The 14,785-nt window shown below is 53.1% G+C and overlaps 1 protein-coding gene across 1 annotated transcript in view; it reads right to left on the bottom strand.

Moving 5' to 3' along the window:
• Positions 1–516: 516 nt before the first annotated feature.
• Positions 517–14,785, bottom strand: part of MAP3K14 (mitogen-activated protein kinase kinase kinase 14) — a 48,095-nt gene continuing 33,826 nt past the window's right edge. The window contains exons 7-16 of the mRNA XM_066363904.1: positions 10,263–10,392; positions 9,907–10,038; positions 9,348–9,452; positions 8,337–8,500; positions 7,771–7,921; positions 5,045–5,419; positions 4,742–4,848; positions 4,165–4,309; positions 2,478–2,578; positions 517–2,180 (exon numbers count right to left, since the gene is read on the bottom strand). Of these exons, the coding sequence (XP_066220001.1) occupies positions 2,016–2,180; positions 2,478–2,578; positions 4,165–4,309; positions 4,742–4,848; positions 5,045–5,419; positions 7,771–7,921; positions 8,337–8,500; positions 9,348–9,452; positions 9,907–10,038; positions 10,263–10,392 (1,575 nt within the window). The 3' untranslated portion in view covers positions 517–2,015. The remainder of the gene's footprint in view (positions 2,181–2,477; positions 2,579–4,164; positions 4,310–4,741; positions 4,849–5,044; positions 5,420–7,770; positions 7,922–8,336; positions 8,501–9,347; positions 9,453–9,906; positions 10,039–10,262; positions 10,393–14,785) is intronic.

Raw genomic sequence — 14,785 nt, 5'->3', positions numbered from 1 at the left:
CACGCACGCACGCAAGCAGCTTCAGGGGGTGTCAAAACAGATGAGAGAAGGCACTATGGGCAGGTGGCATCCACCCTCAGGCCTGTCCCATGGCCAAGGTACCCACTCAGTTCTCTGATCAGATGCAGGCACTCGGGAAGGGGCTGGAAGTGCTGGGAGTCCAGGCCCATTCAGTTCCCTGGAAGCCTGGCCTCGGGGAAGGAGCAGTGGGTGGGGTCGTCTGTTCTTCATTGCCCTCCTCCTCCCCCTGGCCTGGCAGTGTTTGGCAGGGACTTCCCTGCTGCCATCAGGTGGCGCATCTTGCCTAACTGGTCTGAATGGATAGCTCAGAGGTGGGACTGGAAGCACCCACTGGGAGTGGTGGGAAAAGCAGCCCCACTCGAGGGCTGAAATCTGCCCTCGCCCCAAACAAGGGGAGACCTGACAAGGTCCCACCACTAAGGCAAAGGGCGCAGCTGTTAGGATCCGAGTTTCGGCAAGCAGGTAGATGAGAGTGGAGACAGCCATGGCTTAAAATACATGTCATCACCCCAAACTTTATTGCTTTCCGAGTTCTCTACAACCTGAACTCTGCAGGACCCAGGCTGCAGTTCTTCACGTGATGGGGGCCGGGCTCTCTCCCTGGGGAGTGGTATGGCTCCGTGTAGATGGCTGGGCAAAGGGCACCTTTGGCAAGACATGGGGACAAGCTTTTCCCAAGGGGGACTTTCAGGGGATACTCCCTCACTCCCAGGGGCTGAGGCTAGTGAGCCTCTCAACCTTCAACAATTCACAGTTGATTAATGCTACACGAGTCCCTATCAGCTCCTCCCCGTAAAGCTAGACTGGGGTAATGGAGAATTAGGGAGGGCTCATTTTAAGAAATCTGGAATTCTGACGGGATCACATGCGTGGAGACAGGTCAAGACTTGATGACTTGATCCCTCCACCCCATCTCCAGTCTGCTTATGCTCATGCAGAACCACTGATCAGCCCTTCTGGAGGGCAGCCAGGAAAGTGCTTTGAGGTCACAAGAGTGCAAAATGCAGCTGGCAATGCCCCCGTGACCAGGGACAGAGCAGGGTCAGTCTGGGCACGATGCCTGAGCTGTGTCTTGGGAAGCTGGTGTGACACCAAAAGCCGTGGCTTGGCTAACAGCAGCGCTTATATCTGCGGCTTTCTTTTCCATCTGTCATCCTTATCCCCAGTTCCTATCAGGAAGGTCTCATGTCTCTCGCCCTCCACTTTTACAGATGAGGGAACTGAGGGCCAGCTCGTCAGGAGCAGTGCTGGGCCAGCGCTGGGGCTCGGCACCTGCTGCTCTGGGGAAGACTGGTGGCCAGCAGCAAAGGGACATGTGCTTGGGGACTGAGAACCGTATCACTTAAACACCTTCACTGGTCCTTGGCTGAAGCTGAGTTCAGCACAGGACCTGTTGCAACACCCTGAAAAGTGGGGTGCATTCTCCTAGGGACACTTCCCAGTGTCAGGCATTCCCCGCTCCCTGACTGAAAAGTTCCTAGATCTAAAAGGGGTTCAAAGGCCGGGCAAGGGGATCAGAGGGCCCCTGTTTACCCAAGGGTGGGCACACCTGTTGCCTGGCCCTGTGCTGGACCTGGGTGTGGGTCTTTAGACATGGCACACCCTCATACCTTCCTGGAGGCCGAGGGGCTCGCCTACCCCTCCCTGACCGGGGCCGGAAGCTGCTCTCCCTTGACGGCCAGCAAGTGGTTCCTGATCCAAAGGGGCCGGGCCAGCTTGTTTGGACCAGGGCAGAGAAGACCCTCTCTATTCCCCATGGGAAGAGGCCTCCTGCCTTCCTCCTCCTCCTCTTCTCTTGGCACAGGATGTTTTCTTGGTGGGTCAGGCAGGACACAGTGGAACATCCTGGGAGGCTTTTTGCTGGCACCCCCTTGGCTCCTGGTCCCACTGCTGAAACCCCTGGGAGCAGCCTGAGCCCGTGTCTCAGCAGCAGCATCGAGCACCGAGAAGGAGCGCTGCTTCGAGTTGAGTGCAGCCGGCATCAGAAGGCTGGCTTAGGGCCTGTTCTCCAGCTGGCCGTGCTTGACCCTCCAGCTCCAGGCGAAGCTGCCATCTGGGGCCAGGGTGCACTGCAGGTCGATGCCCGAGTCTGGCACCTCCATGTCATAGTGCACAGGCCGTCCGTCCTTGGTCACCAAGCTGAAGGCTGCAGCTGGGATCTGGGGCAGGGCAAAACAGGGGGTCTGAGACAGTGGCCTGGGGCTCGGAAGTTACCTGGAAGTGTAAAGCTGCAGGTCTCCTCCAGCACTGGGAGTACCTCCTCCCCGCCCAGCAGTCAGCCCTGAGGGCGCTACCAGCCTTTCACCTGGCCCAAGAGTGGGTCCTGAGAGCCCCGCACTGCTGCAAATCTTGCCCTGAGACCCTGTGGGATATCCAAGATCAACTATTCTTTACAGGGCTGGACCAGGTGCACAGGCTTCTGGGACTTTGCCCCTAAGCATGTACCTGCCCCATACCTGGCTGCTGATGCCAGTTGCGATGTCTCCCACTTTGACCCGGTGGAACTCCCGGATGTGCAAGTGTTCGCCATTGAGAGACTGTATTTGGACTTTCACACCTAGAAGGCAAGCAAGGTGACTGTCAGGGAAGCGGCTGCTGGCTCTCTAAGGAGCCCTAAGTAGAGGAGAGCAGGTTGGCTGTGATAAGCTGCATAGGTGATATTTAGTCTGGAGTGACCCTAAACTTATTATACACCTGCTAACTCTTCCTGACCATTTTCTGTCAACACCAGGATTTGGCCTGTACGAAGCAAAAAGTTTTGCGGAAGTAGCACTCCAGTGTACACACAAAGCAGAAAGGAACTAGGAAGATACTTAAATTAGACTGCAGGCAACTTAGATGGTCCTGTTCCCTGAGCTGGAGTGGCCTATGGCCGGGCAGTGTGGGTTTGATGCCATGAGTCACACTGGCCCGGGGAGGGCCCCGGAACTGTGAGCTGATGAGACCCTCAATTTATTGAAATAACAACGTAACTTATGCAACAAAGCTTGAAAACTAAGTTCCTAGCCTGACCTGTGGTGGCGCAGTGGATAAAGTGTCAACCTGGAATGCTGAGGTCGCCAGTTCGAAACCCAGGGCTTGCCTGGTTAAGGCACATACAGGAAGCAACTACTATAAGTAGATGCTCTGTTTCTCCCCCCCTTTCTCTCCCTCTAAAAATCAATAAATAAAGTCTAAAAAAACAAACAAACAAAAAAACCCCCCAAATTCCTAATATGTTCTTTCTCCAATTCTGACTTCAAATCCCAGAGAAAGATTCCGGCAAACTTGTTGCTGAGTTCTTGTTTCAAATGCTCAGGGTCCTATTCTTCTTTTTCCTTCAGATTTTTACTCTAGACCAGTGGTTTTCAATCTTTTTACACTTGGGGCCCAGTGAAAATAGAATTATTTCAGGGACTGCTATGGCAGAAATCACCCTGAGCACAAGAGAGTTACGCTAAGATCACTGTGTCTATAATCTTCGTACAGCATCAGGGTGGCTAACTCTTGCGGACCGGCACAAAATTCCTGGTAGGTCAGCCCATGAACCAGCAGTTGAGAAACACTGCTCTAGACCAAGACTCTTTTTTTAAATTTTTTTGTGACAGAGACAGAGAGTGACAGATAGGGACAGACAGACAGGAAGGGAGAGAGATGAGGAGCATCAATTCTTCGTTGTGGTACCTTAGTTGTTCATTGATTGCTTTCTCATATGTGCCTTGACTGGGGGGCTACAGCAGACCGAGTGACCCCTTGCTCGAGCCAGTGACCTTGGGTTCAAGCTGGTGAGCCCTGCTTAAACTGGATGAGCCCATGCTCAAGCTGGCGACCTCAAGGTTTCGAAACCTGGGTCCTCCGCATCCCAGTCCGACGCTCTGTCCACCGCGCCACCGCCTGGTCAGGCTAGACCGACTCTTGACTTCTGAGACTCCATCAGCAGCCCACAAGGGGCATTGGTCTCTGTGTCCCACCAGGAAAGGGCGATCGGGGCCTTTGCTCAAAACTGACTTAATGGCCAGGTACTTCAAGTTCTGGGTGCTGGGTGACTTCCTCTCCCTTCCCCATGTGCCAGGAGAAGGGAGACATAAACCTCTCAGGCTCCTTACTCCTAGAGGGATCAGGTGCTGGGACTACTGAGCAGAGCAGGTGGGTGCTGGACTGTACCATTGAAATAGCTCGGAGTGTCAGTGGGCCGTCCCCGGGCCAGCACCATGTTCCAGCTAGAGCTGTGAGCCTCGGCCTGGCTGCCCCACGAGTGGACACCGGAACTCAGGGTGTCCCGTGAGCTCTGAGAGGCCCTTGATGGGTTCTGAAACAACAAGGGTGGGCACAGAGTCAGGGCCCTGGGCTCAGGGAACCATCTCTGGCCTTGGTTTGCTTTGGGGCAAAGGGGCCCTAGGCCCTCCCCTGCGGGGAGGAACTTCTCTTCCCTTAGGCCGGTGCAGGGCTCCACTGGGTACTTTTGGGGCTCAGCAGGGGGCTGAGGTCATGAGGGGCCCCTGGGCTGGAAGAGGGTGAGGAGTATTTCTATGGGGACCAAGACCCAAGCCTCCTTCCCCACCATCCCTAGCAGCCAAACCATTCCCTCATTCCCAGCTGTGCTGGAGATGGACTGGCTCGCTCTGGGAAACCAGACCCCCTCCCCCTCCCTTCTTTACCCACTCCTGCACATGGCCCGTTCACCAGCTGCACGGGAAGCCGCCTGCTCTGTGTCCTGGTGCCTAGTCCATGGCTGACTCACCTTTTCACTGTCATCTGATAGGGAGAGGCTGTCAATGCTGAGGCACGAGAGAATTTGCTCCTGTTCCTCCAGAGAAAATGGCTGGGACAAGCTATTCAGAAATAATTCTGCAAAGGAGGTAGAAGATGGCTGTGAAAGACCGGGAGGCTCCAGTGTTGTCAGGGTTCTGCCCACACAGACTGCAGGGGCTGGACTGTGGGCAAGGGCTGGAAGGGAACCCACACTAGCTAGAAAGAGGAGGAAGCCCAGGCCGTGGTGGGGCCCAGTCCTGAGCCCAGGGACCCAGAGCCGCAGTGCCCGTACCTATTTCCAGCTGCTGCAGTTCCTGCTCGGGGAAGGTCGCCTTCCGCTCTGGTGAGCTGGGGAGTTTGGTAGGGGCTGGGTCCAGGGAGGACAGAGGCAAGGGTTCCCACGTCCCAGACTCCTCCTTGCCCCCGTTCAGGCTGGGACACTTGTTTCGCTCTGGAGGATCTGGAGGTAGAGGAGGTTGGAGCCTGGGGGCCCCTCCTGTCGTGTCCTCAGCGGGCTGGGGCCCCCGGGCGCCCGGTGAGAGGTCCCTTGGCTGGGCTTGAATGGTCTGCTGAGAGGGGGCTGGGCTTGGCGACGGAAGGGCTTGGTGTGACCGTTGATGTCTTGGCTCTTTATACTCTCCCCTCCAAGGGCTCTTCAGACCTCCCACTAGAAAACAGAGAACAGGCGTGGTGAAGTGGACACGGGCCAGCACAGACTAGGCCAGGCCAGCTGGCCTTTCCTGAACAGTGCCTTAGGGCCTCACTAAGGGACACATTTTAGGAGGGCAACGTGCGGTCTGCTGAGGAGGCGTCTTCCATTAGATGTCCTCCTATAATGAGAGTAGGACACTGTTTCTGGTTTTTATTTCATGTTCCTACTAGGCAATAGTAGCAAATTTAAAAATGACAGAATTGTCTCCAGAGAAGGACTTAGTTAATATTAATAGTCAAGAGAAGATTTAAAAACTGTTCTGGGGTAATACAAACTCAGAGTTCCCAGCTAAACTGGCCTCCCTGACCCTGTCTCTTACTCTGCCCTCTCCAGCCAGGCTTCCCAAGGGCTCCATTTCTCTGCAGCAGGGACGGTTTAGCCCTGGGGCCATTCTTATAACTTCTGCCTATATTTGGGGTCAGGGGCTATGTAAGGTCTCTCTCCCATTTTATTTATTCGTTTTTAATTCCCATAACCACTGCCTTTCCCCTACCATCCCTTAGGTAACATTCCATTAGGTCCAATGTGTCATTTTGGGTTTGAGCTTGTTCTTGTGAAGTGTTTATTTTTATTTATTGATTTATTTTAGCATGCACGTGTGATAGTTGGGTGGGGGGAGGAAGAGACAGGAAGGGAGAGAGATGAGAAGCATCAACTTGTAGTTGTGACACTTTAGTTGTTCATTGATTGCTTCTAATACGTGCCTTGACTGGGAGGCTTCAGCCAAACCAGTGATCCCTTGCCTAAGCCAGGGACCTTGGGCTCAAGCCAGTGACCACATGATCATGTCTATGATCCCATGCTCAAGGCCACTGACCCCACGCTCAAGCTGGTGAGCCTGCACTTAAGCCAGATGAGCCTGCACTCAAGCTGGTGACTTTTGGGGTTTTGAACCTGGGACCTCAGCATCCCAGGTCGATGCTCTATGCACTGTGCCACCACTGGTCAAGCTATTGATTTTTTAATTTACAAAAAAGGCATTGTGTTGTAGGCCTCACTCTGTTGGTCCTCTTTTCACCTGGCACTATGGTTTTAAGGTCCATCCAGGTTGCCCTGGGAACATGTAGTTGCTTTAATTGCTGGGATGCTCCATGGGGAAGCCCCCACTCTTGACCCCTCCAGTCTCCCAGGGAAGGACACTCAACTCCCCTCCCTCCAATGACGCGGCAGCGTGAGTCCTCAGCGTGCCACCTTATGGATGGTGAGAATTCCTTTGGCAGTGTGGCCCTGAGGGGAGTGTGGCTCACAGGTCTGCAGACGTCTGCCCGAGTGCTGCCAGGTGCCCTCCAGAGCCTGAGGGCTCCTGCCTCACATCCCCACCGATACTTGGTGTTACCAACTTTCGGATTTTCCCTACTCACATGACTAGGGAGTGAGAGCTGGCTTTGTTGCACATTCTCTGATTACTAATGAGTCTAAGCTCCCCTTCAGATGCTGCCATCCCGGTTCCCCATCTCCTGAGCACAGCCTCTGCACAGTACTAGGCACTTTTATTCACATGACCCATCTGGTCACCAGACCCGAAGCTGGCGTCATCCCCATGTTCTACACGGAGAGACCACGGCTCCGGCAGGTCGAGTGCCTTGCTCTGGACACCGTGCTAGCCCGCAGCGCCCCCTGCCCCTACAGCCAGCGCAAACCCGCAGCGCCCCTGCCCCTACAGCCAGCGCAAGCCCGCAGCGCCCCCTGCCCCTACAGCCAGCGCAAGCCCGCAGCGCCCCCTGCCCCTACAGCCAGCGCAAACCCGCAGCGCCCCCTGCCCCTACAGCCAGCGCAAACCCGCAGCGCCCCCTGCCCCTACAGCCAGCGCAAACCCGCAGCGCCCCCTGCCCCTACAGCCAGCGCAAACCCGCAGCGCCCCCTGCCCCTACAGCCAGCGCAAGCCCGCAGCGCCCCCTGCCCCTACAGCCAGCGCAAGCCCGCAGCGCCCCCTGCCCCTACAGCCAGCGCAAGCCCGCAGCAGCCCCTGCCCCTACAGCCAGCGCAAGCCCGCAGCGCCCCCTGCCCCTACAGCCAGCGCAAGCCCGCAGCGCCCCTGCCCCTACAGCCAGCGCAAGCCCGCAGCACCCCCTGCCCCTACAGCCAGCGCAAGCCCGCAGCGCCCCTGCCCCTACAGCCAGCGCAAGCCCGCAGCGCCCCCTGCCCCTACAGCCAGCGCAAGCCCGCAGTGCCCCTGCCCCTACAGCCAGCGCAAGCCCGCAGCGCCCCCTGCCCCTACAGCCAGCGCAAGCCCGCAGCGCCCCTGCCCCTACAGCCAGCGCAAGCCTGCAGCGCCCCTGCCCCTACAGCCAGCGCAGGGCTCTTACCATGTTGCAGCGCCAGGCTGACCTTGCCCCCCAGCTCCAGCGCGGACGCGCGGCGGCCAGGCTCTTTCCTGAGCCCCTCCTCGATGGCCTGGGCTGTGAGCGGGGCGCAGGACGGGGGGATCTCCCTCACAGGCGGAGGCTCGCTGGCAATCTGGGGGTCAAAGGCAACCTGTGAGGCCTGCCTTCCCCTCACTTGCCAGCACCCGGCTTTCTGTTCTTGATTCTCCCGACTCCCCACCCGGCTGTCCTGGGGCAACAGGACGCCCAGGACCTCCAGACTCGGCCCGTCAGGAGGCGGGCAGAGGCGGCCCAGGGCGTGGATCTGGGAGAGCTCTGACTTGCCGGGAACTCAAGGAGACCCCTCACCTGGGATCTCCCCTTGAGCCCTCAGATCTGGGGCCACGTATTTTAGTCAGGATCCCACATTTATGATGAAGCCTCTTCCTGCTCCCTGCTCCCATCTGCCACTAGAGCAGCTAAAATGCGAGGCCACAAGCCCGCAGCAGGGGTCCCGTCACCCTGACTGCTGGCTTTCCCTCCTGCCTGCCTCAAGTGCTATCACTGACCTTGAGGCAGAGTGGCCCTTGGAAGTACTGTGTCCAGGGGTGGCAGCCATTGAGCATGTGCAGCATCATGCAACAGCTGCTCCAGACGTCCACCTTGGCATCACAGGGCTTGCCCATGACCACTTCTGGAGCTATGTGGGTCTCAGTGCCAGGGATGTAGTCCCCTGAGGAGGTGAGGGAGACAGAAAAGTCACTTGTGACTTCTAACAGGCAAGAGCTTTGGCAATGACCACCCCAGTCCATTCCTGAGATGTCTTGAGTTTGTCTCTGTAAAGCCTCTATATTAAACCTGCTGGGGAAGAGCTAAGTCAGGGGTTCTGCTGGCGACTGGTACAAAGTATACATCATCCAAATATGCTTCATGCTATAAATGACAAAAGCAGGGCACAGAATTGGGTTCTAACGGCATAAGTATGTACAGGGGGAAAAAAAAGACCTGGAAGGCATGATCTAAAATATTCATGATTATCTCTCTGGGCAAGAGGAATGGTGAGAACTCTTTTGTTCCTCCCCTTCTATACCATTTAACTCTGAGTTACTAAATACCTTAGACTGGGTGTGGATTACTTCAATAATCAGGAAAATATAAGTTAATATCAGATATTTCACCCTCTCCAGAGCCCAGGCCTCGGTGCCTCCAGAAACTGTGCTCTCAGGCAAGGCAAGGCTGAGGTCACAAGCTGGAAGCACAGCTCCCCTCAAAAGGCTGGACAAGAGGGTGGAGCCATGGGAGCTCCGAGGCAGGAGACCTGGGACCTAGGGTGAGGCATGCAGCCTTTCCAGTCTTCTCTGGGTAAAGGGAACACCAGAAATGAGCAGATGACATGTATTACTGCATTTAAGCCTAACAACAAAAGCCTGTGCTGCTCCAGGATTGTGGGGTTGGGGTATACCGGTGGGCATAAAGCGCTCACATCTCTGATTGCTGTTATGAAGGACAGAGCTAACGCGTAATTACTAAGGCTACTGGCTATAACCATCATGAGGAGGCTCAGTGGTGGTGGGGCTTACCTGTGAGCAAGGAATTCCCCAGGCCCTCGGGTCGAAGGCACACAGCATGGCCAAAGTCACAGAGGGCTGCGCAGCTCCCATCGTTGGACAGGAGCACATTGTCAGCTGCCAGGCCACCCCAGGGAAGAGGAGGAACAGGTGAGTCACATCAGGCCCCGGCCCAACCTGGACCTCCAGTGAAGCAATTTTCTGGCTGACCCTACATGGCAGCTGCTGCTTCTGATTAGGTTCATTAGTCATGGAGGAAGGGAGGAGGGTATCAGTTCAGGCTTGAGGCAGGCAGCAGGCAGGCGTTCCAAGATGAGGGGAGAGGGGCAGAGTTTACTTCTGGGAATGAGGCCACAGCTCTGCTCTCCCCACTCTCCCCCAGGGGTCACCAGTGTGTAGGGGCTCGATCTGTAGCTCTCTGTGGGCACTACACTTCTCCTTCCCACTTGCACAGCCCTGTCGGCCTGACTCAGGCCCTGCCACTGAAGATGACCAGGGAGGCCCAGAGGATTGGGGAGAAGAGCAGGCAGGATGGGGACAGGAAGAAGCCTGCTGGGGCCCAGGGCCTCACCTTTGACATCGCCGTGCAGAATTCTGCGGGTGTGGAGGTATTCCAGCCCTTCCAGGGCCTGGCCCAGGTAGTAAAGGGCTCGGTCCTCCGGCAGACAGCCCTTCTGCTTGATGAGCTGGCCCAGCGAGCCACCTAGGAGACAAATGGCCAGTCTTCACACAGGGCTCTTGCAGGCCTCCACCCAGGGGCAAGGGCCCTCGAAGGGCATGTGGTGGAAAAGCAGGCCTTTCTTGCCAGAGTCACAGGTAAAAAGGCTAGAAATGGATTGACTGGGGACCAAGGTCAATCTGGGCAAGACTTGGGGAAACCCATGGCCCTGAATTTTGAGGGGGAAAGAGTGGGACCTAGCTCCTTACCTTCCCACAGTTCCATGAAGATGTTGACCCAAGGACCTTCCTTCACTGCTCCATACAAAGGGACGATTCTGGGTGAAGTCAATCCTGCACATGACATCAACTCCTCTGCCCGAAACACGTCGACGCGCACCTGGAAGGGCCCAGAGGTGGCTGTGAGTCAGGGTGAGGGACCAGGCTGGCTCTGTCTTCCTGTCAGGACCCTTGATGCTCCCTGCAGAGCCTGCTGATGTTCCCAGTGACAATTCTGAGGCCAGGGCCCCGGTGGGCCTACAGGACCCTCAGAGACTAAGCTGTGTACCCTTGGGGTCATGGGCAACTCCCAGGACTTGGTTAAGGTTCTGCGGGGCTGACGTGTGTGAAAAACACAAAAACCTGCAATCCTCACCCAGGCTGCTGGCATGCTGCCCACCCTCAAATCTGCCAAACACAGAACATCGGGGCAATTTCTAGAAAGTGGGAGCTCTCTTTTATCAACACTCACACTACTCTTCACATGCTGCGTTTCAGATTTATCTGACGCCAGAGCTGGTGCTGCCAAGATCCTGACTCTGTCAAGGCCTCTGAATCCTCAGCGCTCTTCTAACTCATGAGTGTCTTTTTTCCTCTGAGGACTAAAATGTCCATGTAGACAGCGCAGTGTTGTCTATTCTTTTCACAGCTGTTTCCCTAGCATCTGGGCAGAGGAAAGCCTTCTGGGGAGGGGTTTGGCCAAGGACCCTCCCACTGTGGACTGGCAAGCCTGAGAACACCCACTCTTCTCTGCAAGGAGCAGTAATACATGGCAGGAACAGACCCTGTATACAAACATCCTGGGCAGAGACCCTGGCTCAGCCACTTCTAAAGGCAAATCAATTCCCCTAAGCTATGTTTTCTATAAGTGACAGGTGGGGACGGTGGCATCTACTCCTGGGCAGAGTGAGGATTTGGAGGGATGATAACCAGCACTGGGCTTGGAAACTAGTGGGTGCTCAGAAAATGCTAGCTTCCCACCTCTTCCAGCCAGCTCAAATAAGAGCAGCTTATTAAATGCTTAGACTATCCTAAATAGACTTGTTCTCCTTTCTGGCATTTGGGGATTCTCATGCTTGCGTGGAAAGGTACCACCAGGGGGCACTAGTAGTAGCAAAACCAGCACGGAAGAAATCAGGTTTCCTTGGGAGACCTGCTGAGTCGGCAAACAGGAGCTCAGCCAATGTGGGGTTTTTGGACTTTCCCCTATCAGTGGAAAATGTGTCTCTTCTGGTTACGTAAAGAATATCTGGTTTGGTTAATGAACTCACATGAACTTTGACTCTGTCAGTGTTTCCAGCTCTGAACCTGAGTTGTAACTAATCCACCAATGGGACTTGTATTAGCAAATGTCTGTAACCCTACTGCTCCCAGACTGTTAGCTGAAGCAACCTGGAACATCATGGAGAACTCAGAAGGGCATGTCAGGATACTTTTACTTTTGAGGGCAACAGCAATGATGTTCTTCTGCGGGACATGGCATAGACTGCTGGCTTAAGAGTTCATTTTCAACATTAGATAGCTCAGCATTCCTTTAGATTATTATATATATATATATATATATATATATATATATATATATATATATATATATATATATATATGAAGATTTTATTTATTGATTTTACAGGGGTAGGGGAGCAAGAAGTATCAGCTCATAGATGCTTCATTTTAGCGGTTCATTGCTTGCTTGTCATATGTGTCTTGACCAGGCAAGCCCGGGGTTTTGAACTGATGACCTCAGTGTTCACTGTTTCACCACAGGCCAGGCTGGATGACATATTTTTATGAAACCAGGTTTTTCGAGGTTGCTGTGATAAATACTTCAGGGGAGCATGTGGAGCAGGAAACGAAGGTGATACTGTCCAATGTGATCTCAAAGTTTGAGAAGTTATGCAGTGCCCAATAAGGAGTACATCCCATTAGTAATTACGGTTGTTTAAGAACAGAAGGAGAATTTTTCTTTCAACTTATGCGTACTGTTATTCAAATGGCTACTAAGTTGTTGGAAGAAAAACATTATTTGACTTAATTATGGAATTACTAATAAATAGAACTCTAGGTAATTGTTTTGCCCTGGGGCACCATGAAAAAATTACTGAGACATTAAGAGCTGTGAACCAAGAACTGCTTTAACTTTTAAGAGACCCAGAAGCCCTCTAGAGTGGCCTGGAAATCTTAAAAACATCCCCACTCACTCAACCAAAGGTAGTTGAAGGAGACTTCAAAACACAAGGGTGCTGGCCCTGACTGGTTGGCTCAGCGGTAGAGTGTTGGCCTGGTGTGTGAAGCCCCGGGTTCGATTCCCAGCCAGGGCACACAGGAGAAGCACCCGGCTGCTTCTCCACCCTTCCCCCTCTCCTTCCTCTCTAGCTCTCTCTTCCCCTCCTGCAGCCAAGGCTCCATTGGAGCAAAGTTGACCCGGGCGCTGAGGATGGCTCCAGGGCCTCTGCCTCAGGTGCTAGACTGGCTCTGGCCATAGCGGAGCAACGCCCTGGATGGTTAGAGCATCGCCCCCTCTGGGTGGATCCCGGTCGGGTGCATGGACTGACTCCCTGCTTCTAACTTTGAAAAAAATACACAAAAACAACAACAACAAAACACAAGGTGCTCCAGAATCTGTGGCAGCTCAGTGAGAGCAAGCCAGAGGGGCAGTCCCGAGGGAGCCAGGTGGGGCAGAACGCACGGGCTGTGTAGCCCAAGCCAGCTGCTGTCTGGCCCACCTCCTCTCCTGGACATCAATATCATCCTCATCTGGAAAGTGAGGGACTGGACTGTGAGAAGATGCTAATGAGAACTAATATTTAACACCCTTTTTAACACATGCCATGCACTGTTCTACGCACTTTCTAATCATTGGCTATTCTCATTATCTCCACACAGCAGGTGCTTGGTAACAGCTGGCTCTACTTGGCCAAGGCCACACTATCCCACATCAGTGGCAGAGTCAAAAGGAGGCTCCTAGAACTCCATGCCTGAGCCAGATGTTCCCAAATGAGTGGTTTTTAATCCTCTCTGGGCTGCAGAATCCTTTGAATATCTGTTAAATGGATCCTATGAATTCACCCACTGACTAGGATGAGAGCTTCTACAGTGGCTGTTAAAAAGCATTAGCACAATGCATATGTACCATAAGGAAATCTATCCATGAGCAGAGGCAGATTTAACAGCGGGCATACTGGGCATGTGCCCTGGGCCCTGACTCCCGAAGGGCTCCGCAAACCCCCAACTTTACACTTTTTTTCTAATGACACCAAGTTTGGTTTCATATGTGCAATTTTAACATCAATAGTACATAATATTTTTATTTAAAAATATGGTTAACATGTATTTTTATTTTCCCTGTCCTTTTTTAAGGGGCCCAATATTTTCTTCTGTGCCCAGGGCTTCAGCCGACCTTAACCCGCCTCTGTCCGTGAGATACTGTTATGTGAAGAAACACGGTACAGAACACCTCTGTGGCAGTGTTTCTTAAACGCCGGTCTGCAGTTACCCATACAACATCAGGGTGATTAACTCTTTCATGGACCACTATGAAATTCCTGGTGGGCTGGCACTGGTCTGCGGACTGCCAGTTGAAAAATATTGCTCTAAGTCAGGGGTCGGGAACCTTTCTGACTAAGAGAGCCATGAACGCCACATATTTTAAAATGTAATTCTGTGAGAGCCATACAACGAGCCGCGTACGTTAGGCATTATCCAATAAAAATTTGATGTTGTCCTGGAGGACAGCTGTGATTGGCTCCAGCCACCCGCAACCATGAACATGAGCGGTAGGAAATGAATGGATTGTAATACATGAGAATGTTTTATACTTTTAACATTATTTTTTTTTATTAAAGGTTTGTGAGCCAGATGCAGCCATCAAAAAAGCCACATCTGGCTCACAAACCATAGGTTCCCGACCCCTGCTCTAAGTGGATAAGTTTTTACCTGGAACATTAATGTAATTGGTTAGAAGTCCCAGGCTTGCCTGGTCAAGGCATATACGAGAAGCAACTATTATAAGTTGATGCTTCTTGCCCCTTCTCTCTCTCCTACTCTAAAAAATCAATAAATACAATCTTTTAAAGAAAAACATTGCTCTAGTCTGATCTGTGGTGGCACAGTGGATAAAAAGCGTCAACCTAGAATGCTGAGGTCGCTGGTTCGAAACCCTGGGCTTGCCCGGTCAAGGCACATATGGGAGTTGATGCTTCCTGCTCCGCCCCCCTTCTCTCTCTCTCTCCTTCCTAAAATAAATAAATTCTTAAAAGAAACACAAAAACACTGCTCTAGGGTACAATCTCATTTTAGTAAGGGAAACTCTACAATACATGTTTATATATGCATAGCAAATCTAAAAGGATTTATGTCAAAGAATAGTTACCTCTGTGAATAGGACTGGGAAACAGGGAGACTTTTGTTTTTTTGGGGGTTTCATTTGAATTCTTTTATAATGAGCCTGTATTTATTTACAATTAAAAGATCAAACAAAACCTTAAAAACCAAAAAAACAAAAACTTCACATTAAA

The sequence above is a fragment of the Saccopteryx leptura genome, chromosome 2 (genome assembly GCF_036850995.1).
Source record: "Saccopteryx leptura isolate mSacLep1 chromosome 2, mSacLep1_pri_phased_curated, whole genome shotgun sequence".
In the NCBI taxonomy this organism is placed as follows: domain Eukaryota; kingdom Metazoa; phylum Chordata; class Mammalia; order Chiroptera; family Emballonuridae; genus Saccopteryx; species Saccopteryx leptura.
Note: the sequence above shows the minus strand (reverse complement) of the source record. Positions and strands in the feature narration are given on the sequence as shown.